At 50.7% G+C, this 22,343-nt stretch overlaps 1 protein-coding gene and 1 long non-coding RNA gene across 2 annotated transcripts; both read right to left on the reverse strand.

Moving 5' to 3' along the window:
- Positions 1-17,369: 17,369 nt before the first annotated feature.
- LOC101413494 (ral guanine nucleotide dissociation stimulator-like) lies at positions 17,370-19,829 on the reverse strand. The gene is made up of 5 exons (XM_012518502.3): positions 19,748-19,829; positions 19,307-19,339; positions 18,850-18,971; positions 18,577-18,668; positions 17,370-17,747 (listed from the first exon to the last, which is right to left on the reverse strand). The coding sequence occupies exons 1-4, from the start codon at positions 19,778-19,780 to the stop codon at positions 18,620-18,622; spliced, it is 237 nt and encodes a 78-aa protein (XP_012373956.3). The 5' UTR covers positions 19,781-19,829; the 3' UTR covers positions 17,370-17,747; positions 18,577-18,619.
- Positions 19,830-20,293: 464 nt separating this feature from the next.
- LOC139437414 (uncharacterized) lies at positions 20,294-22,196 on the reverse strand. Its single transcript, XR_011647210.1, has 3 exons — positions 22,094-22,196; positions 21,528-21,612; positions 20,294-20,366 (listed from the first exon to the last, which is right to left on the reverse strand). It is a non-coding gene; the product is annotated as an uncharacterized lncRNA (long non-coding RNA).
- Positions 22,197-22,343: the final 147 nt, after the last annotated feature.

The following is a 22,343-nucleotide window of genomic DNA, read 5'->3' on the forward strand; positions in this document are numbered from 1 at the left end:
GGCATGGTTTAAGATGGCAGGGAAATAGGAGACTTCTGTTAAAAATATGTACAATCATAAAGATGCTGATTCTGAACCGTAAGTGGCCAGCCAGTTACTTGGAAATGTTACACATGAGAAGTTGCTGGGGCATCCTCCCATGGTCCTGATGATGAAAAACATTCACCATGGCTTCTTTATATATCAGCCTGTAGACATCAGGTTGCATGAGGTAGGAGATTTTTTCTATGATTTCCACATATTTCTTCAACGCATTTTTTAGCTAGAAATGATGAGGCACCATTTAATGACTCTCTCTTTTCTTGGAGAAATCAAAAGAAACAGAAGGGTATCCTTTCAGTGAAGCAGAAATCACCAAGGAGCCCATCCACATGCCAACACACGATCAGCTCGCAAGAACTCAAGTGAGTGCAGTGCTTCATCCAGCTCCTTAACGCACTGCTTTCAGAGCAAGAACTTCTTGGCCACCTTGTCCCACAGCTCTGACAGAGTCTACAGAGAGAAGTGGGGCCAGGCTGGGAAGCAGGAGGGAAGGGCAGGAGCAGGACCTGGGCAGAGGAGGGTGGGGAGGAGCGGCCATGGGGGTCCCTTACTTGGATGGTGCAGTCCTTGAGGTTGAAGTCATTGTCCACCTCTGTGAAGAGACTGGTGGATGCCATCCTCAGACTCAGCCAACTTTTTCAAAAGAAGCACTCCCGGCTCCACGATGTGAGGCTCCATTTCCTAAAACAGGCCACGAGGGTGACAGCTGCAGCACTCATGCCCTCCTACAACAGGGCAGTGCAGGCCAGGTCTCCAGAAATGATCATCACCTCCTAGCCCTAAGGAGCTGAGCCACTGAACCACAATTTTTTTTTTTAATATTACATTAAAAAAATATGAGGCACTGACCCACAATTACAGCTGAGGACAAGAGGCAACCATCTGCTTCCCATCACAGCCTAGCAATGGCAGCTGCTTATTAAAGAACTGGCTGAATGAATTTCCAGTGTACATCAGACAAGGAAACTGAGTCTCAGTGAGGTCATGTGACCAAGGCCTCAGCACTCATGAGTGGCAGTTGAGCTCATATATCCTTGGGATGCACATGGGAAGGTGGTAAGCTGGCATCAGGTACTGAGGCAGCTCCAAGAATCTAGAGCATGTGAATCCAGGCAGGGGATACTAGGGGAGAAAGTGGTGAGGGACATGTGGGGGTCAGAGAAGACTGGGGAAGGCAAAGGTTTGCAGGCAAGAAGGCTGGTCTCATTTAGGAAACATTCTAGAGAGCACTGTGACTAGGGACAGGTTCTCTGGAATGGAAAAGGGGAAACAAGTATGGGGGTGGGTAAGGCCAGTGGCACTGAGCAGTCAATGGCAGCACCTACGACTGAGCAGCAGGGTCACTGACTGAGTTTTGACATCAGACCTCAGGTCCATCTCCCAGTTGACCACTTGCATGGTGTGTGACCTCAGGCAAGGCTCTCTAGGCCTCAGCAGCAAAATGGAGAAAATAACAGAACCTAACTTCTGGAGCTGTTCCAAGAATTAGGGGACCTATTCTCATCTCGAGCTCAGCACCTAGCCAGCATGCACTAAAAACTCAAAAATGGCTATGGCAAGCCACTGTGGACCTGCAAGCTGGGGTGGAGAGTGAGGGTGTGTGCCATGATGAATGTACCTTGGGACAGGCATGTGAAAGGAAGAGGAGGGAGAGGGAGATCCTCCCCATCCTGATTTGCATAAGTTCACCAAAGCTTTCTCATAGATCTTTTTCTTGTGGTCTCTTTGCCCTTGAAGGGTGATGGTGCTTATCTTCTCAGGCACTAGGGGAGAAGCAATGGAAGTGATAAGGTTGCCCTCAGAGCTCCAGGAAAAGGCAGCACAGGCAGACATGTGTACCCTGTGGCCTGTCTTAGAGGATGGAGAGCAAAGACAGGCAGCAGCGACAGAGGCTTATGGAGAAAGGGAAAGGGACCAAGGTCTCAGATACACAGTTAAATGCAGAAAAGAAGTTCCAGAATGGTATTTCACAGATGCAAACACATATAAAATAACAGTAACCAACACTTACATAGCACTTACCACGTGCCAGGTATTGGTCAACTCAATTAGTCTTCCTAATGAGGCCAAAAGTCAAGTTCTATTATTACATTTATTTTTTTCACAAGTGAGGAAGCTTAGGGTGGGGGTTAAAGAACATAGATTGCAAGTGGCTGAGCAGGGCCTTGAACCTGGGCAGTTTGGTTCCACAGTCCCCACTCTCACCCACTTGGCCCAGGATCCCCTGCAGATGTGTGGGAAGCTGTACAGTCTGGTTTAACAGTGACCCTCCCTTGAGAGGAGAACAGGTGCTATTACAGAGGGGGAGTTTTTACGTTCTGCCTTATCTTCTTCTATACTGCTTTAATTTTGTATGGTGATCATATATTACTATTTTTAATCATAAAGAAAAAGCTTTCAATATTGGGTAAAGAAATAGTAGGAGAATGTAGTATGAAGGAAGAAAATGTAGACTGTGAAATACTATCATGAAACTAGCAGTAAGGTAACTGGCATCATTTGGCCACCTGTTTTCCAACAGTCAACCCCCACTGTGCAGGCAGCACCCCAGCACAAAAGTGAACCTCACACACTTCATGATACACAAAAGGACCTCCTTTGCTCAATAGCCTTTCCGTGTGGCTTGCTTCTATATAGGGAAAGTTCATGGCCTTGGGAAAAGTGGGGGGAGTGGGGAATGGGGTGTATGAAAATCCCCTATTTTTTTATGTAATTTTTTGTGTGATGTATGCAACTTTTAAAAATGAATAAAAATTACATTTTAAAAACTCTTTGCAGAATTGAAGGGAAAAGTGGACAGTTCTCCAATAATAGATATTTCAATATGCCACTTTTCAAAAAATTTTTGTCTTTATTTATTTTTTCAATGTTACATTAAAAAAATTTGAGGGGCCCATATACCCCCTACCCCCTCTCCCCACTCCTCTCCCCACAACAACAACCTCCTCAATCATCATGAGACATTCATTGCATTTGGTGAATACATCTCTGAGCACCACTGCACCTCATGGTTAATGGTCCACATCATAGCACACACTTGCGGCGGCTTGCTCGGTCGGTAGAGGTGGGGTCTGGCTGCGGACGAGGGGTCGGTCCAGCTCTGGACGAGGGGTCGGTCCCGCTTGGGACGAGGGGTCGGTCCCACTTGGGACGAGGGGTCGGTCCGGCAGCAGACGAGGGATCGGTCTCACAAGGGGTTGCGCGGTTCGGCTGACGGGGTCGCCCGGCGAAGCCGGCGACGAAGGGGTCGCCCGGCGAAGCCGGCGACGAAGGGGTCGCCCGGAGAAGCAGGCGACGAAGGGGTCGCCCGGAGAAGCAGGCGACGAACTGGGGACAAGGGAGGCCAGGCCCTTGTCGGGGGCTCTCAGGACTGGAGGGCGCACGGCAGAAGAACTACCGCGGAGACAAGGTAAACACGCAAGTCCACTTTACTGAGGGAGAGGCAACAGTTTTATAGGGGCTGGGGAAGGCTGATTGGTCGAAGCCACGCCCTGTTCTGATTGGTTGCTGGCGAAAGGTCAGTGGGCGGTACTGGACGGGGGAGGGGTGGTGGTTAGGGATTGGCTGTCGCTGTTGCTGGGGGAAGGGGCAGGGTTTAGGGATTGGTGGCTGCTGTTGCTGGGGTGGAGGGCAGACTTGAGTTTCCCGCCCACGCCTGGCTATTGCTGCTGTCGGGGGAAGGGAAAAGGGCGGGCTGGATTTTTCCGCCCACGCCTGGCTGTTGCTGCTGTCGGGGGAGGGGAAAAGGGCGGGCTGGATTTTTCCGCCCACACCTGGCTGTTGCTGCTGTCGGGGGAGGGGAAAAGGGCAGACTGGAATTTTCTGCCCTGCGCCTGCGCAGGGAGAAGGAAGAAGAAGGGTGCCGCCCCACAAGGCATCGGGTGGCGCCATCTGGGAGGAGGGGTGGCCGCGGAAGCATGGCTGCCGAGAAGGGGAGACCCGAGGGCACTCTGCGCCCATGCCGAGCTTCCTTCAGGGGTGGCGGTGGGCCCGACCAACCACCCTATTATGGGGGCAGCGGAATTAGGCCTACCGCGGCCGCTCCCCTGCCAGGCCAGCAAACCACACTTCAGCCCGAGGGGTGACCGCACACACTCTTCCACAGTCCACCCAGTGGGCCATGGGAGGACATACAATGTCTGGTAACTGTCCCTGCAGCACCACCCAGGACAACTTCAAGTCCCAAAAGCACCCCCACATCACGTCTCTTCCTCCCACTCCCTACCCCCAGCAGCCACCATGACCACTTTCTCCACACCAATGCTTCATTTTCTTCGATTACTAATCAAAATAGTTCATGAATAGAATATCAGTAAGTCTACTCTAATCCATACTCTATTCCTCCATCCTGTGGACCTCAGAATGGTTGCGTCCACTCCACATCTATATCAAGAGGGGGCTTAGATTCCACACGGATGCTGGATGCAATTCTCCTGCTTTCAGCTGTAGGCATTCTTGGCTCACTGGTGTGGTGGTTGACCTTCTTCACCTCCATGTTAGCTGAGTGGGGTAAGTCCAATAAACCAGAGTGTAGGTGTTGCAAGTCTGTTGAGGCTCAGGGCCTGGCTTTCATAATTGCTAGAACATTGAGACAGAAGATCATTAAGGAAACAGAGGACCTGAACAACAGCACTGTAAACCAATTATACCTAACAGCCATGAACAGAACACTCCACCCAACAAAAGAAGACTATACATTCTTCTCAAGAATGTGCATCATTCTCCAAGATAGACCATATATTGGCCCATAAATCAAGGGTTAGTAAATTTAAAAGGATTGAAATCATACAAACTATCTACCTCACCACAAGGGAATGAAGCTAGGAATCAATAAAAGAAGGAAATCTGAAAAACTTATAAATATTTGGAAATTAAAAAACATAATTTTAAACAACCAATATGTCAAAGAATAAAATCACAAAGGAAATTAGAAAACATTTAGAAATGAATGAAAGCAAAAACACAACATACCATTAACTATGGTAGGCAGGGAAAACAGGGCACAGTTTATGGATACAAATGCCCACATTAAAAAAAAAAAGATCAAAAGTCATTAACTTGACACCTAGAGGAATCAGACCCAAAGTTACCAGAAAGAAGTAAAGATCACAGTGCAGATAAATGAAATAGAGAAAAGAAAAACAACATAGAATGAACACAACCAAAAGTCAGTTCATGAAAAGATCAATAAATTTGACAAACTTTTAGCTAGACTGAAAAAAAAAAAAAGAGAAAGAGCACAAATAACAAATTTCAGAAATGAAATAAGGGTCATTACGACTGACCTTACAAATTAATGATTATAAAAGAATAATATGAACAATTGTATGCCAACAAATTAGATAACAAGGATGGAATGGAAAACTTCCTAGAAACATACAAATTACCTAAACTGATTAGGAACTAACAGAAAATCTCAACAGAAGTATAATAAGCAAAGAGATTGAATTGATCATGAAAATCTCCCAACAAAGAAAAGTGGAGGACTGGCTAGCTTAACTGCAGAATACTATCAAACATCCTATTAATCTTTCTCAAACTCTTACAAAAAAGTAGAGAAGGAGGAACCACTTCATAAATCATTCTATGAGGCCAACATTACATGATACCAAAGCCAGATAAAGACAGCAAAGAAAATAAAATTACAGACCAATATATCTTAAACATATAGATGCAAAAATCTTCAACAAAATACTGGTAAAATGAACCCAAATGTATATTAAAAGGATTATACATACATTGCTGGGATTTATTCTATGAATGCAAGAGTGGCGCAAGAAACGAAAACCAACAGAAATCATCACAATACACCACATTCCTAGAAAGAAGGGGGAGAAAACCACACATGATCATATCAAGTGATGCTGAAAAGGCTTTTGACAAAATCCAACATCCTTACAGGATAAAAACACTCAGAAAACTAAGAATAGAAGGGAACTTTCTCAATATAATAAAGAGCATTTATGGAAAACCCACAGCCGCCATCATACACAATGGCAAAACAATGAAAACTTTCCCCCTAAGACCAGACACAAGACAAGGATGCCCGCTGTCACTACTGTTGTTCAAAACTGTACTGGATGTCCTAGTCAGGACAATTTGGCAAGAAAAAATAAATCATTTTTAAAAATAAATAAATAATTAAAACTGGTTTAGATGATTTTTATGTTATTACATTTTACCACAACCTAAAAAATTGTGGAGTTTCAAAACAAAAAGGCTTATCAGTTTTGAATTATCAAATGAAATTAAGAGGTCCTTTTTGATCACAAATCCCTACACCAATCATTCACGATTAAAAATTGTAGCCCTTTACTTAACTTTCAAGTAGTTTTTTCATTTGAGACCTGGGAAACTAAAATCCTCTAAATTCCATTTTTAGGTGGTGGGGAAGCAACCCTGCCCAGAACAAAAGCAGCAAACAGTTTAACTCTGGTTCACAGTGTGTAAATGTGCAAAATCAAGCTGACCGGTGAAGGCAGCTACGACCACAGAGCTGGATAAGGTTCCTGCCCTGCCCTGCACCACCATAGCACCCACTGGGAGTCCACTGGAGGGGCCCAATACACAAACAATGGTCAGGGCTTCTGCCACCACCCCACCCCCTGACACCTGACACCCAAGGGGAGAATACCCTGAAGGTTGTTGCTGAGCAGAAAGGACACACTGGGAGCAGCAGGTGCTTCCTCCAAAGAGCTCCCAGGAGACCTGCCCTCGGGGCTCTGTCTTGCCCAGGCCAGGTGTGCCCTTCCCAGCAGGAACAGAGGCTCACCGACAGTGTCCCTGAAGCCCTGGACTTCTCCAGCAGCGGTGGTGCTCTCACTCTCTTGGGCTTTTTCCCTCTGGGCTGCTTTCTTTTCCCTGAAGCACAGAGAACAGAGCAGCTCTTTGTCTCTTAGGAGAGTCTCTTAGGAGCAGACAGGCCTCTACAAATGAAGACACCACCCCTGCCCTCAGGGAGCTGGTCATGGCTTTGGGGTCCAGGAGGAAACAGAGAATCTGAGGGGGCATGACCAGCTACATAGAGCCAGGGCTTTGCTAAGTGCTCAGCATGTGTCATTTGCTCTGGCAGCATCTTATGAGGGAGCTGGGTGGCTGTTTTACAGGAGGGGAGACAAGGGCTTAGAGATGACACTATAAGCAGCAGCCCTGGCACTCCATGACAGGCCCCTGTGATTCCAAGGCCCAGGGCACCAGGCAGGGGTCTACAGGGTGGGCAATCTGAACTCAAGCCCCCATCAGGCTGAGGTGGGGCTTGGGTGGGCAGTGGATTTGCCGATCTATAGGTAGTTAAGGGTTCTGAGGGTCAGAAGCCTTGGGGCAGGTTACCCTGGAAGGTCAAAGGGGAGGGCAAGGCAGAGAACTTTACTCAGCATTGGATCAGTCCCTGACCCTAAGCCAAGAACTGACAAACCACGAAGGGGGAGAAGGAGAAACAAAAGGCGGGTGGAGGAGCACTGTCTTCTCTTCCTGAGTCCCAGACTGGGCTATCTTGTGCAGAGTTTGGAGAGGGGAAGAGAAGCCCAGCTCAGCCCCCTCTCACCAGAGCCCTGAGGGAGAAGAGGTGGCACCTCCTTTCCTTTCCTTCTACCTCAGTTGAGGAGTCTGACCTCGGGGAGCTGAAATGACCTGCTTGGGAATCTCAATCTAACATGTTCAGAGCAGAACTTCTGGTTCCCTGCCTGGGACTCCCAGGACCCTGTTCCCTGTCCAAACCATCACTAGAGGTCTCCTGCCGGCTCTCTCACAGCCTCTGCCTTGGCTTCTGAACCTTCCCACAAGTTGGGGTAGGGGAGCTGCTTATTCACTTACCACCAAGGCCTCAAGCTCCCTGCGGGTGGGGCCTCCACACTCAGTGCTTGGCCCCAGCTGCTCAGACAGTAATTACTGGCATGCAGGAGAGTGGAGGGAGAAGCAAACACTCCTGCAGGGCAGGTTTTATGGCCTCCCTCTTTCAGGGTAAGGACCTGTGCCTTCACTCATACCTAGGATTCATCCTGTAGGAGCTCTGGTGTTTCATTTTGTTTGTTTAGGAGGTACTGGTATTGAAACTGGGACCTCATACGTGGAAAGCAGGCACTCAACCACTTAGCAACACCTGCTCCCATGATGAGTTCTTTTTGAGTTTCTGAAGTCTCTGAGCTACACACTGGATGTGGGGTATGGGGTGTGGCTGGACAGCAGGATGTACCTGTAGAGCACAGGGTTTTCTGTGGCCCAGTCATTGGGCAGACTATGCACCCAGTTCTGCTGCCAAGGAGACAGCATCTCCCCTTCAGGAATTTCCACCTTCTTCATCAAGGGTGTCCTGCTGCTCTTCAGGCTCTCAGAATGCTCCACCACCTGCTTCCTGCTGACCGCCAGGGAGCGGACCAGATGCACCTGAAGCCACAGATCAGCGGGTCAACACCACACACTCCCTGGCACCCTCAGGCCCACCCTGCTGCTCTTAGAAGGTCAAGTGGTTGCTGCCCCTAGAAGGCTCTTTGCCTGCACCACACACACCCTGGAAGAGGGTTCTCCCTGTCCTTAGATAGTCACTTAAACTGTCCAAGGTGTTCATGCTGGGCTTTCTTTTATACTCATGAGTAACTGGAAAATATGGAACTGACTAGAAAGAGGGGGTTGGTTGAGTAAACAGGGTACATCCATTCAATGGAAGGTTATAAAGATATTTATAATGAGACCAACAAAGAATTATGACTAGGGGAAATGCTCATGTGATGACATTGTGTGAAAATATTAATTAAAATATTTTTAAAATTATACAGTATAATTTCAAAATTTGAAAATGCACAGAAAAATGACCAGAAGGAAATAAGCCAAAGCACTAAGAATGGCTTGTTGCAGGATTGTGGGAGTAGTTTCTTTAATCATTTCTTTGCCTTCTTTATATTTTGTTATTTTGAAACTTTCTAGAGAGAACATTATTCAGGACTCAAATTAGGAATGAAAATCCTTTTTAAATAAGTACTGCAGGACTCCAAAGGAGGGTTCAGTTCTGTGTGTTTCTTTTCAGAGCCTTGCTTTGTCTGTACAGTACTTTATACATCACAAGGAAATTTCAACAACCTCAATGGCCATCAGCACAGGCTACTTTAATTGTTACAGGAGGCCCCAGGCTGAACAACAGACTTCTGCTCACACTGCCCTGGGATAGGGTCTCCAGATACCAGCGAGGGGCAAAAGCACATTTAAAACACTGGCAGAGAATCAAACCCTTTTCTTTTCTTTTCTTTTCTTTTTTAAAGAAAACAATAAACAAAAAACCCAGTAATGCTTTTATGCTTGGGGAAAAGAACCAGGGCACAGAAAGATTAATTCTGGCTATCTTTAACTAGCTTAAATTTTAATTTAAATGTTCTAATCTTCAAGATGAGAATTTTTTCTTTATCCACACATTTTAAAAGCCATTAAGAAGGAATTTTAAATTCAAAGCAATGTCAAAATCCTTTATTTAATTGGCTTCCCCTCCAGGAAAGCCCTCAGAGCAAGGGGAATTTGGGTATGGGGTGGGGATGGGAGGAGCAGAAAAGGGCACCAGAGAAGGAGGCGCTGGGGGGGGAGGGGGAGTCGGGAGACAAGGAGGAAGGCGGGGCCGGGGGCCAGTGCCTGCCGCAGCGGGGAAGACCTGCTGGTAGACCCTCCCGCAGCGGGGAAGACCTGCTGGTAGACCCTCCCGCTCGCGGCCCGGGTCACGCGCCCCGCTGACCGCATCTCGGTCGCCCGCCGAGCGGCTCCCCCTGGAGGCGGCTGTCTGGGACCTCGCCTGGGGCGCGGCCTCAGGTCCTACGCGGGAGGCTGGAAGGCGCCCGAGAGCGAGGGTCGGGGAGGCCCCGCTGAGCTCCACCTCCCCAGGGCAGAATCCCCCAGGAGGCGGCTCTGGCCCCGGCGCGGCGCCTTCCCAGACGGGCTTCGGGAGCGGAGGAGGAGGAAGGACTGTTCTGTGCTTCACGCTCGGAAGTTTTCCTGGGAAAAGTGAAGGCGCGCAAGGTCTCCGTTGGGTCTTGAACCCGCCCTTCCTGGAGCCCACACCCCGCACGCTGGACTCGCCATCACTACTCTCCGGACACCGGCGTGGCGCGGAGGCAGGGGCCGCGGGAGCAGCCTGAGGCCCGCGACAATGACTGGCGTCTCCAGTGTGTGGAGCAGACCCGCCCGCCCGAGGCCCCCACCCCGTCCTGTCCCCTCGCCCACCCCAGCCCACAGCCCGCGCAGCTCCAGGACGTCCGCGGAGCCCGCGGGTTGAAGGGAAGGCCCTGCGCCCAGGGGCCCCGCTCCCCCACCTTCTGGAAGCCCTTTCAGGTCCTCCTCAGCCCTCCAGCCGAAACCGGTGCGCAACGCCCGCTGTGTCCGCGGCACGTGGGGGCAGAGCCGCTTGCCTGCCCGCACGGCCTGAAGGCGGGCGGTTGCCCTGGCACCCAAGGTACCCCTCTAGGGTTAGCAGGGTTCCCAGCCACCCCCTTTCCTGGGGGCGTGGCTCTCATCCGTAGGAGGGCGGGGAAGCCCACCGGTCTCTGCGGAGGGAGGGTCGGTTAAAGGTTTTGAAAACTAGGAGATAGATTGGGCACGACTCTGTTATGTTCAGGAAAATCCACCCTATCTTCTTTGCCTTGGTAAAAACCAACTTCTGCTGGAGGTAGCAGAGGGTAGTGCTTGGCCTTTGAAGTTGGAGGAACCATGTTCAAACATTTACTCGCTGCCTCACCGCCAGCAAGTTACTAAGTTCTAAGTCTGTGTCTTACTTGTAAGAGAAAAAGGCCCACTGGACTGGATTTTTTTGGTGCGAATAAATCCAAAGCTGCAATATTCTTTCCTAAATCTAGAATTTCTTGAGCACCTTGTGTGATGGGCACTCATGTAGGTCCCTGGAATACAGTACCTTATCTCATGGAGATCGACTCTAGTGGGGAGCTGGAGGGTAAACTGATATTGATGTCACACCAGATGATGATAAATTGCCATGAGAGACTTCTGGTGTCAGGCAAGATGGCAAGTCAAAGCACTGTGGTAGTGCTGAACCCCGGGGTCTTCCAGAAGAACCTGCCGTTCTGGGTCAAAGGGTAAATGCGATGGGCAGCTAATCCCCTCCCACATGGCCGAGAAGTGGGCTGCCCCTTGGATGATACCTCCAAGTAACTGAGGGTTACCCACCCCCATGCTTGAAGGTGAACTATAAATTCCCCTGGTTGGCAAGTGTGACTGGATGCTGCTGATCGTTGGGGTATGGGGACTTAAGTGGGGGAAGGGGGACTGCAGGGCCAGTGTTTTTCATCGGGGTGATTATTTTGCATCCAGGGGACAGCTGGCAATGTCTGTAAACATTTTTCATGGTGAAAACTGGGTAGGTACTGCTACTGGCATCTGGGGGTAGAACATCCTACATGCACAGGATAGCTCCGGCAACAGAGAATTACTTGGCCCAAAACATAAGTAGTGCTGCGGTTGAGAAACCCCACTCTAGGTGAAAGAAGAAAGGAGCATTGGACTGCATCCCCATAGGGATGGGATCAACTTGGGCCCCTGGAGGCCTAGAGGAAGTTCAGGTGAACAATGGACAGTGCATGAACCTGTTGGCTCTTGCACCCAGAGCTCAAGTTGCACTATCTGGGCTTTGGCCCAGTCATCAATGGAGACTTGATCCCCACGATCCCGTCAACCTGTACGCCAATTCTGCTGACATTGACTGTGTAGCAGGCAACATGGACCAACAACATGGGTGGCCGTATCTTTACCAGCATCATGTTCCAGCCATCAGTAAGGACAAGAAGGCCATGAGGGAGTAAGCAGGAGGCATGGGAGCCAGGGAGAGTGCTGCAGGGCTGCTGCTAGGGTTAGCCTGGGGGAGGCAGTGGGGAGACATTAGCAGAGGGGTAGGAGGGAGGATGCAAGCAATGAGTGAGATGGAGGCTCGGTGCAGGTGTGGTCTCCTCTGGGTACTGTCACTGCACTTTGACCAAAGGGAGCCCAAAGGGTGACATGAGCCCCCTTCTTTCACATTGGTGTGCACAAGATATATTAAATCTGCTCTCAGGAGCCCCCCAGACCTGTAGGAGACACCTTTCAGACACCAGTGCTTTTCTCCTGGCCCAGGACAAGACTGGGACCTGGCACATCCCTTTCTCTTGGGGAGGGTCACAGTTCTTTTTGATTTCATTTACCGAATGCCTTCCATTTCACCATTTCCCTCCCAGGACCCCTGTGCGACATTAGCCACAACCTGGACTGTGGGGGACCAGCATTGGGCTCAGAAGAGGCTGCACTGAAAGGCCTCCCTGGAAGGAGAGAGGCCAGCTTTGTGCCTGGGAGACACCTGTGGTGTTCAGGGAGGGGGGGGATAACCCAGGATCTGTCACTCCATCTGGCTCTTGAAGTTACAGGAGGGATCCAGGGAATGATGTTCACAGTACTTGACCTGCCCAGGCAGGAGGCTGGTGCAGGGCCCAGGCTCAGTGCTCTGCCAGGTGTTAACCATTTAGCTCCTGATCATGGGGAATCCTGGGGAGGGCATGCAGGGGTAGCTCAGGACAGGGCCCATTCACCAGACAGGAAGCCCATGAGTAATTTAATTTGTGGTGAGTCTCTGTGCAAGGCTGGAGGTCATTAGCCTTGGTGGCAATCCCAGCCCCCGCCCCCATCATGCCCTTTCTTATGCGCTCCCCATGCAGGAAGAAAGGTTCACCCCCCCTCCCCCCATGCCCTTGACAGAGGCAAAGCACAAATTTTGGACAATGGACACAGCCCTCCCAGGGGATGCAAGCTTTAAAAGCTCTGGTCCTAACTCTCCTTGAGGACAAGTTGATAACAACACAACTGAGACTGTAAAATTGTGATCCCAAGATGGTGGACCTGGAACCCCACTGCCCCAGATATCACCTACACACAGGAAGGGGTGTGTGGGGTCTATAGGGGGCAGGAATAAGTTCCCTTGTCCTGGCACCAAAGCTCATGCCTGATGCCTCAGGCCCAAGCTGGGGAGGGGGACCCCCAGGTACCAGACACAGAGGCTGGGGCCTGCCAGGGATTTCCTGGGTTATGAAATTGCACAAGGAGTGGCAGGGAAGTGAGAAGACTAATTCCTAGGGATCAGTCATGCTTATGGCACAAGGCCCACTAGAGCCTTAAAAGCTGCATGTCAATTCCCCCAGACCCCTCATAAGGAAAAGGATTTCTGGTGCCAGCAATAAGGATCCAAAGCATGAAATCTAAGGTAAAGATTTGAACGTGGTGCCCTAGAGAGAAACTGAGGAGGCAGAGTCCTGGCAGCCCTTGGGCCGTGTATTAGTCAGCCAGAGGGGTGCTGATGCAAAATACCAGGAAATCTGCTGAGTATAAAGGGTATTTATTTGGGGTAGGAACTTACAGATACCAGGCCATGAAGCATGTTACTTCCCTCACCAAAGTCTATTTGGAGCAAGATGGCTGCCAATGTCTGCAAGGGTTCAGGCTTCCTGGGTTTTTACGTTCCTGGGGCTTGCTTTACTCTGGGTTCAAGGTTCGTTTCTTCTTGTTGCTGGCTTCTCTTTCCTCTGTGGGCTTACTTTTGGGGCTCCAGCTTAAGTCTTCAGCATCAAACTCCAACATCAAAATTCCAATATCAGAAACCCTGACATCAAAAGCTCCGACTCTGTCCTTTGCCATGCCTTTTATCTGTTAGCCCCCACCCACCAATAAGTGGAGACTCAACTCCCTAATGACCTGGCCCAGTCAAAGCCCTAATCATAACTCAGTCATGCCCAGGCACAGATCAGATTACCAGCATAATCCAATATTTCTTTTTGGAATTCATCAATTATATCAAACTGCTATAGGCCATGTGCTAATAATCTGTTCTGTTCCTTTCCATATTGCAAGCTTTGTTCTAATTTTTTCCCTCCATAGTGCTGATGTAAGTCTCTAAACCCCGTAGTCCTCATTGGGGGTCCCAGATTTCCAGGTGCATTGATATTGAAATGCACTTTTGCTCTGTGAGAGGGAATTTGTGTTTGCTTCAGTAAACCCAGAAAGGGTGGCTGGCTCTTTTCTCTTCTCCCATATAAAATACACTGATGACTCTGCATGATTTTTTTGTTTGAATGAACAATGTCAGAGCTTGCATCTCATTTCAATTAACACAGTAAATGAAAGAACCAAACCTGAACTCCCAGGCTCTAGTAGAAACAAGAACTTTAATAATAAATATGCACATCTAAGATTAACTATTTACACTAGAGAAATATTGTCTCTCCCAATTGGTGTGTGTATATATATTACTTTTCTTGCTGAGTCACACCAGGCAAGAGGGGTTCCAGTGGAGTCTGAGGATGTCCCAGGTTACCTGGCGAGTGAGGAAAGGGAAGGGAAGTGCCTGCCTGGCCCAGCCCACTGTTGCTGAGATCAGCCAAACTACTTGGCCAGGCAGCTGTGAGAAGGGGGACCCTGAGGCGGGTGGGCACGAGGGTTCAGTTAGAATGTCCCATTTCAGAATTTGGGACCCTTCTGCTTCATCCCCAGAAAGGCTGAGATAGCTTTGTTTTTGATCTTGGCATCCAAGGGCTTGGTCATCTTCATAAGAATAAAGTGAAGATTGGCCGAGGGATCCACAGTGCAATAAACATTCAAGCTGTTTGGGATCTCCCACACTGCAGAAAGGGGCAGAGTAGTGGTCAGCTGTGCTCCGGGGGACCACAGGACACCACACCCCTTTGTGCCCTCATGAGAGCAGGCTTTAGCTCAGGCCCTGAGTCTCCTAATCCAACTCCAAGACCGAAAAGGGGCCCTGTGAATACCCACCTGAAGGAAAGACTCTACAGAGGCACAGCTGAAAATGAAGGAATCTTGGTTCAAAAGTGACTCTGACTCACAACTGCCAACCTCAAAGGGAGCTGCCAAGAAGTCATCTACTCCCACACTCAATCCCCTGCAGGCTTCACTGTTCAGAATCTTGGACCTGAACTTGGCTTTCTGGAACCCAGTGCATGTCCCCTGAATCCAGCACTACCCAGGACAGGACACCTGAGGCCCAGGCCTGGCCCTGGCCTCCTGAGCAGGGCTCCTGAAGGCCTCCACGACCATGCAGCACCTGACACTGAGCAAGTATTTATACCTTGATCCTGTTTTCCTGTCTTCCTGGCCTAGAGCCAGCTAGAAAGAAACACTGGGCTAGATTTTATACTCTGTCCTCAGTGATGTGGCTTCTCATCTCCTTTCTTAGCTTCTCTAATCCTCGAGCTTCCTGTCCTGTAGTGTGGGGTCTTCTGCCCTATTTCACACCTCACAGCTCCCATGTTTGATTTGAAAGATGAGAGGGCATTTAGAACCCACTTCTAGGAATGGTGGGGGTCATTTTAATTTGCATGGGCTATGGCTGGGAGAGGGGCATCACCTCAGTGACAAGAATAGAGTCAATCTTATTGTACATGTGTGGGCTATTTTCTCTCCCCTTTGGATGCTTGAGAAATTGATCTAAAGGGAGGGAGCTCAGGACACCTGGCTCTGGGATTGTGCTGTCCTTCTGGATTCTTTCCCTTTCCCAGTCTTAGGATTGCATTGGTTCCTTAGAGCATCCAAAAGGGATCAAGGAGATTTTGTCTAGTTTTCACCATCATAAATACATGGTCTGTAGCATATTTGATGCTTCTGTCCACCAGTCATGAGGCTTTTGATGCAGTCATGAGGAAGTCACCCCCTCTGTCCAGAGAGTGCACTTCAAGTTGAGTCACTCTGCTTGGCCATCTCTCCAATGGACCAAGGTGAAAAGCCCTTTATCTAGGTACCTCAACGATGTTAGCTTTGTACTTGGTTTCCCAAAGGCTTGGACATGTCCAGGGAAGGGTACATAAGAGGGAGATGGAGCAGGCAGGGAGAAGATGCTGTGGGTGGTGAGTAGTGTCTGGGGTGACTTGGTGTGTGGACAGGGTGCCTACCCACCCTGCTGTCAGGTTTACTGGGGCCAAGGAACTCAGGTCAATGGGCTGGGGACATGGTGCTCACACCTACCCCTTCCACCATCCCCTCTCCAACTTGGCCTCTGACTCACTTCGGTCCCCTATGATTTGCACCAGCTTGTAGTCCTCTGCCTTGTCCTCATGCAGGTTGTGTTTGTCTATGGCCTTGCGGATCATGACTGGAACCTTATCTAGGCTGGTCACCTGGGTGGGTCAAGGGGCAGGGTCTCAGGGTATGGGTTCAGGAGCCGACTCCCTGAGAGTGCAGCTGCCTGAGACCCTGTGGAGTCATTAGTGGTCAGGGCTGTGTCTAGAGCGTCCTCGCTGTCTTCTTCTGCTCCCCAGGGAGAGTTCCATGGAATGAGGGGGGCTTTTCCAATCATTCCTTAGCCCATCTCCTATAAGAACCTACACCTCTGTCTTGAGGTTGTTTCCCAGGGTGGGTACAAACCTCTGCCTTGTAGGCTGAACCCTAGGTCATTGGTCTCCACAAGTGTTATGGGCTCCCAGGGCTCTGGGGACAGAGGGTGACCATGCAGCAGAGGGCGCAGACTGGGGAGTGAAAACTGGGTCTCTCTCTGACACCTCCTGCCTCCAATCATGGGAGACAGCTTGTCCTCATGGAATTCTGCTGTCCAGACCCTGCCCCTCCGGGACACCTTCAGGTAGCAGTGGCACCTCAAGGCAGAACACAGGACATCTACTCCAAGCCCAGATGTCAATGAGGAGTGGGGGCTGGATGACAACCCATGGCACATCAGGACTGCCCTGGGTTCCAGGATGCAGCCATTGTCAACAAGGTCCAGGCCTTTCTGGCTTTGAACACTAGGGCTAGGGCACAGGCAAGGCTCAGGCTAAGGGTCAAACAAGTGACACCTTAGTACAACCATATGTGAAATGACAGCACTGCCAGCCTCTGTGCAGTGCGGGCTGGGGTGGCTCCCTCTGCACATCCCATCCAGGATGTGGCCCCTGCTCATGCCTTCACAGCAACTACCCAGGACCACCCCTGTCCTCCCCTCTGGGTCACAGCAGCAGCCCCTCACTGGTCAGTGTCTCTACAGAATGGCCCAACCTCCACTTTGAGGCCAAAGTTCCCCAGCTGTCCCTGTTCTGCTCTGACCCTGCTGTGGCTCTTGTTTCCCCACTTGAGAAAGTCTAGTTTGTCCAGCAGTGCCTGATGTGACCCAGCTCCTAACACCTCTCTGACCTCAGCTCTTCCCCTTGACCCCTGCTCTTTCAGCCCTGGCCTCCTGGCTGTTCCTCGGTCCAGCCAAGCGCACACCTTCCTTAGCGCCTGGCAGGCTGTCCTCTCCTTCCTCCTCTCTGGGGGAAGCTTCAGCATGCTCTTCCCAGGCCATCATCACTCAGTGTGCCAGCCTCAACCCCTCCATCCCCCATCCTGACACTGACTGCCATTAAACACACGCTCTTCTTGCTCCTGTAGTTGGCTGTCCTTCCCCACCCATAAAGAAATTTATTCCAGGATGGCAGGGAAGGAACATGTTGTTCCTTATGTGTCTACTGCCTGAAATCTGAGGGGCCAGGGGGCGTCTCCCACCAAGCTCACCAGGATGCTTTTGTACACAGTGCCATTGTCCTCATCCAGGCTGTAGCAGTCGCCCACCTGCTGGTTATAAAGCGGCCGTGAGCCACAGGGCACGTTGCTCATTCCGGTGGCCCTGGATTTGATGGAGGAGGAGGACGAGGATGTTCCTCCAGATGCTGATGTTACAATGGAACAGTTCTGTGTCGATGTTGAGGTGGACTCCTCAAACTCTGGGGACAACAAGATCAGAAGGCCTGGAGCCTTAGGGAAACCCAGACCTGCTCTAAAAGCTCCAGAAGGCTCTAAAACAGGGATTTTTAACCAGGTGTCTGTGAGTTTAAATAATTTTAATTAATTTTGAATAATCCTAAAATTTAATTGAAAGACATGCTGATTTTGAATGTCATAAAACTAATTGCTGCTATGTTCTTAGAAGGGGTTTTAACCTGACTGGCAATGGGGTCTGTGGAACAAAAAATGTTAAGAACTCTCTAAAAGTTCTATAGAAGTCAAACATCCTTAACCCCTTTGTTTCCAGTCGCCTTCATTTCCTGGCCATGTTGGGCCTCTGAGACATGGTCCAGGTGGATTTCCAGAGCAGACCTTGAGGAGCTGGCCTTGCATTTGGGGGGTGAGTCAACTGCATCCCTGAGGCTGAGGTCAAGGGCACCCTGGAGCTGGACACTGGAGTGGAAGGTGCTGCTACCACTGGGCTCAGAGTTGGGGGCCTGGAGGCTTCATGGATGGATCATCTCAACTTGGGGTCCTCACGTGGGATGCAACCAACCCCTGCCCTGCTACGACTGTACCCTGCTAAGTGTTTGGTCCATGAGTAGTAGCCAGTGGACTCGGACTGCCTGAGAGATGGGGCAGCATCACCTCATTTCACAGATGAGGAAACAGGTCCAAAATGGGGTGACTCACCACATTTGCAGGGTTGTTCAGGAGTGGAGAAGGGATCCCAGCAATAAACTGTCAGGCTCCAAATCCCACACTTAGCTTGAGGCTCCCCTGAGCCCCAAGCCAGCCCACACTTGCCACCCTGGATGGGGAACTCACGCTTCACTCCAAGGCCTTCTGGGAAGTGATCAGTCTTTAAGCTCTAACTGGCTGCCTGGGGTGGGGGCTCCCTTTCACAAGACAGGCGGTAGCTGCAGGACAGAGTGGTGGCTGTGAGGCTTCTGGGAGCCACACCTCAGTCCTCCTTCCCAGTGTATGCACAGCAGCGGCATTTGTGTGCCCCAGCTCTCTTCAGGGAATAGGTCCTATGCTGACCCAGGAGCCACCAGGGCAATCCTGCCATACCATGGCCTGAGTCTATCCTGGCCTCACCTGTCAGCCTCGCTGAGCTGCTCCATGGCCCCAAACCAGGCTGCAAATGGCTCACTGGGCACAAGGGTGTCAAAGCAGCAGCCTGCCTGGAGCTGCTGGAGCTCAGCAATCATCTGGTATTCCTGGGGCCAAAAGAAAGAAGTGGTGCCACTGAGGCCTGTGTGGGCTTGCTGAGTGGGAGGGGGCCAGGGGCTGATTTGGCTCCTGTGGGTCCCCTCACTCCTCCATTCCCACCCAGGCTTACCTGCTCTCAGGGCTGACTTCACACAACTCATCCTCCACGAAGTTGTCCTTCATCCCACGTATAACCCCCACCCTCCAGAAAAGGCTGTCTTTTCTCCTAAAACTCTTCCTGTCTACCTAAGCGGTCATGGGTGTCCTACCCAGGAGGGTCTCTGTTTTTCTCCTCCTCACCCCAGCCCAGACATTGTCACAAACGATGGCCACAGCTGCTCACCTTCCTTTTTTTCTCAAAATTGACCATCATTCCCTGGAAGACAAAGAGTTTGCATCCATCATAAAAGGGCCCGCAGCCATTGCCATCCCCATTGCCCTGAGTTCCTGTCATGCTGCACCACTGGAGGGTCAACATGTGTGGGGCAGTCCAGCCCAGGGATGGATCCAGGCAGGCTTCTGGGCACCAGGAGTGGGGACTGGGAGTGGAGACAGAGAGACCTTCCAGTCCCAGGCTCTGAGGACCATGGGGAGATGGACATTTTTACCAGGCCCTGGTTACTCATCTGTAAGAAACCCATGGCACCCCAGCTCCCAGTGCTGCTGGGAGGCTCCCAGAAGGTGTGGTGTGCCCACTGCTGAGAGCGCTGTGCTCAGGGAGGGCCTCTCATCCCAGGCCTCATGGTCCCTTTCCCACCCTGCCCCAGCCCCCAGGCTCACTCACATCCAGATATTCCTTCATGGCACAGTCCATCATCACAAATTTTGTGAGGAATGTCCCAAGGTATGGGACAGTGTCCTGGATGACACCCTATGGCATTAGGAGGGGGTGGGGTGGGGATGAGCACAGATTCTCAGGTGTCCCCAAGACCTTCCCTGAAATCTCCTCAGCCTCAGGCTCAGGGACCACCCAGCCTTCCAATGGGACAGCACAGGACACTGAACTGTCACCCCTAATTTCCCCTCCCCAACCTCCAAGGACCCCAAACTCCCTTGCAGTCACCTCTCATCAGTGCCTTTTCTTTCATCAAGATGTTTACCCTCCTCCCCCACCCCATCCACCCAGAGTTGTCTATTCCCAGCTCTTGCTGTGACTGGCGGCAAATAGTTCCCCCAGGATCCCCATGGCTCCTGGCCCTAAAGGTTCCAGTGGGGGTGCACTGAAGGGAGGCTTTCCAGGCTATGTGGCCCAGGAGGGATGGGTTTGAGGAGGTCCCCATCCTGACTTGGAAGCCACCTGGCCTGACCCTCCCAGCCTCAGGCACACTCACCCTCTCCTGCTGCTGCTGCTTCTGGGTCCTCTTGGGGTTCATCTTCAGGGTAGATAACTTAAAGATCCCCTTCTGCCAAGGTTGAGGACGAGGTCAGTGAGGCTCTCCACCTCTCACCCATTGTCCCTGGTTCCTTGGGTGATTTGTACCACATGGGCAGGTACAAATCTGCCACCATCACTTCCTGATATCCCTGCATAACCTTGTGCAAGAGGGCTGGGCTCCTGAGCCTGATTGTTCATCTGTGACTTGATGACAAAGACCTAACCCCCCTCATTGGATCCAGAGCTCTCAGTGATGCATGCTAGCAGCACAGATGCTCTGAACATCATGCTTTCCTCCTCAAAGTCGTGGGAATGCTCAGCCTCATTCTTTTTCTCCCTTTAACCTTGACACCTCACTGTGAAGGTGAGCCCCACTGGATGGTCATACCTCCATTCCATGTGAGGACACAGAGATCCAAGAGTGTATCGACTTGTACCTATTCACTCAGGGTGTTGGAGGACAGCCTTCTCCCTCTCAGATGGAGGCCTCTTCTGAAATATCACCCCACTACCCACTGTGTGTGTGAGGGGCCTCATATCGTCCCAGCCATGGAGCTTGAGGATGGGGTGTCTCTGGAGGCCTAGCTGAGTACCTCCTTTAACCCCATCCCACTTTAGTGGAGACCCCAAAGTCTGCCCAAAGTCTAACCAAAGTTGATCCCCAGGATCAACTCAGGATATCCAAAGTTGATCCTCAAGGTCAACTCAGAATATTCTGTCTGAAGCAAGTCCCTGCATCCACTCAGGAATGGTCTCCCAGATGCCAGGTCTGACTGTCCAGGTAGAGTGGGGGCCACCTGGAGCACTGCACATTAATGTTTTGCTTCTTCTTTTATGTTGAAGCTTCTAGTTATGGTCAGGAAGGACCTGACATGTTTTCCTGTCTTCCAAATATTTCTCATGGTCTTCTGGCACACACATCATTGCCAACGTGGCACTGTTATGAGACTGTCCCCCATGGATAGACACTTCTCATCCTGCCAGTTCACCATCTCCTCCTGAATCATCACAGCCACCTCCACCACATCTGAGAACCACAGCCTACTGTTCTATAACTGCCCCCCACCACCTGCCCATGAACTAAACATATCTATCTTCCACACAAGAACAGATAGAATTTTCCAACGAAACTTTCAGTGAGAAACTAAGAAAACCACATCCCACTCAGAAACCCTGGCCTCCTCTTTACCTTGATGAGCCGCTCCTTGCTCTGTGAGTAGTTGTTGTCATTTGGGGACATCTCAGACAGCTTCTGAAATAGGTGGAAGCTGTCCCTGGGGGAGAGCAAGAAGGGAGAAGAAAGGTGGGAGTGAGTGGGAGGATGTAGGGGCTATTCCACTTTATTTTAGCCACCTAGGACTTGGACGGCCTGGATGGGTGATGCTGAAACTAGGTAGCTCTGAGTGCTGCAGGATATCGTAGGACTTGGGTCTGAGCTCTCATGTGGACACAATGGGGATCCCAATTCCCATTTCATGAGCAGCTGGTTTTCACACATGTGGATTTCAATTGGACAGAGTATTGCTGAGAAGCAAACACTTCACATGCTCCCATTTTACTCGACTCTGTATCTGACAGAGGAAGGAACCAGTGCTGAGGTAAAAAGCTGACCTCAGGTCATGTGGGGACCTAGAGCACGACACTGCCAGGCCCCTGCTCAGGAGCTGCTGCCTCCCAGGCTCCCTGAATGGCAATGCCCAGCCCCCACAGGGTCCCTGGTCCACCCTGGTGCTTCCTGGGGTGAGGCCTGCCCACCTGGAAACTTCCTGCCATGTCTTCTTCAGACGGTGAATCGAATGACTCTGAAGAGCAGAGATGACAGCATAGAATGAGGAAAAGTTCCTAAGGATTCTGCACTCCTGGGAAGAGAGAAAGAATGAGCCATAAAGTGGGGTTTAGTACCCCCCTGCTCCAGCTCCAGCCCCATCAGCTGATTTCTCCACTCTTGGATTAGATAGGCACAGAGAAATCCCCTGAGGGACAGCTCTGGGCCCAGTGTGCGACA

The sequence above is a fragment of the Dasypus novemcinctus genome, chromosome 23 (assembly GCF_030445035.2).
Source record: "Dasypus novemcinctus isolate mDasNov1 chromosome 23, mDasNov1.1.hap2, whole genome shotgun sequence".
Lineage (NCBI taxonomy): Eukaryota > Metazoa > Chordata > Mammalia > Cingulata > Dasypodidae > Dasypus > Dasypus novemcinctus.

Excerpts from the sequence above, each read along its gene's own strand:
- LOC101413494 (XM_012518502.3), bottom strand. The coding sequence starts at position 19,780 with ATGATGGACTGTGCCATGAAGGAATATCTGGAT. Across the intron at positions 19,340-19,747 it reads CCATGAAGGAATATCTGGAT|GGAATGATGGTCAATTTTGA; the intron begins GTGAGTGAGCCT and ends TTTGTCTTCCAG. Across the intron at positions 18,972-19,306 it reads ATTTTGAGAAAAAAAGGAAG|GAATACCAGATGATTGCTGA; the intron begins GTGAGCAGCTGT and ends TTTTGGCCCCAG.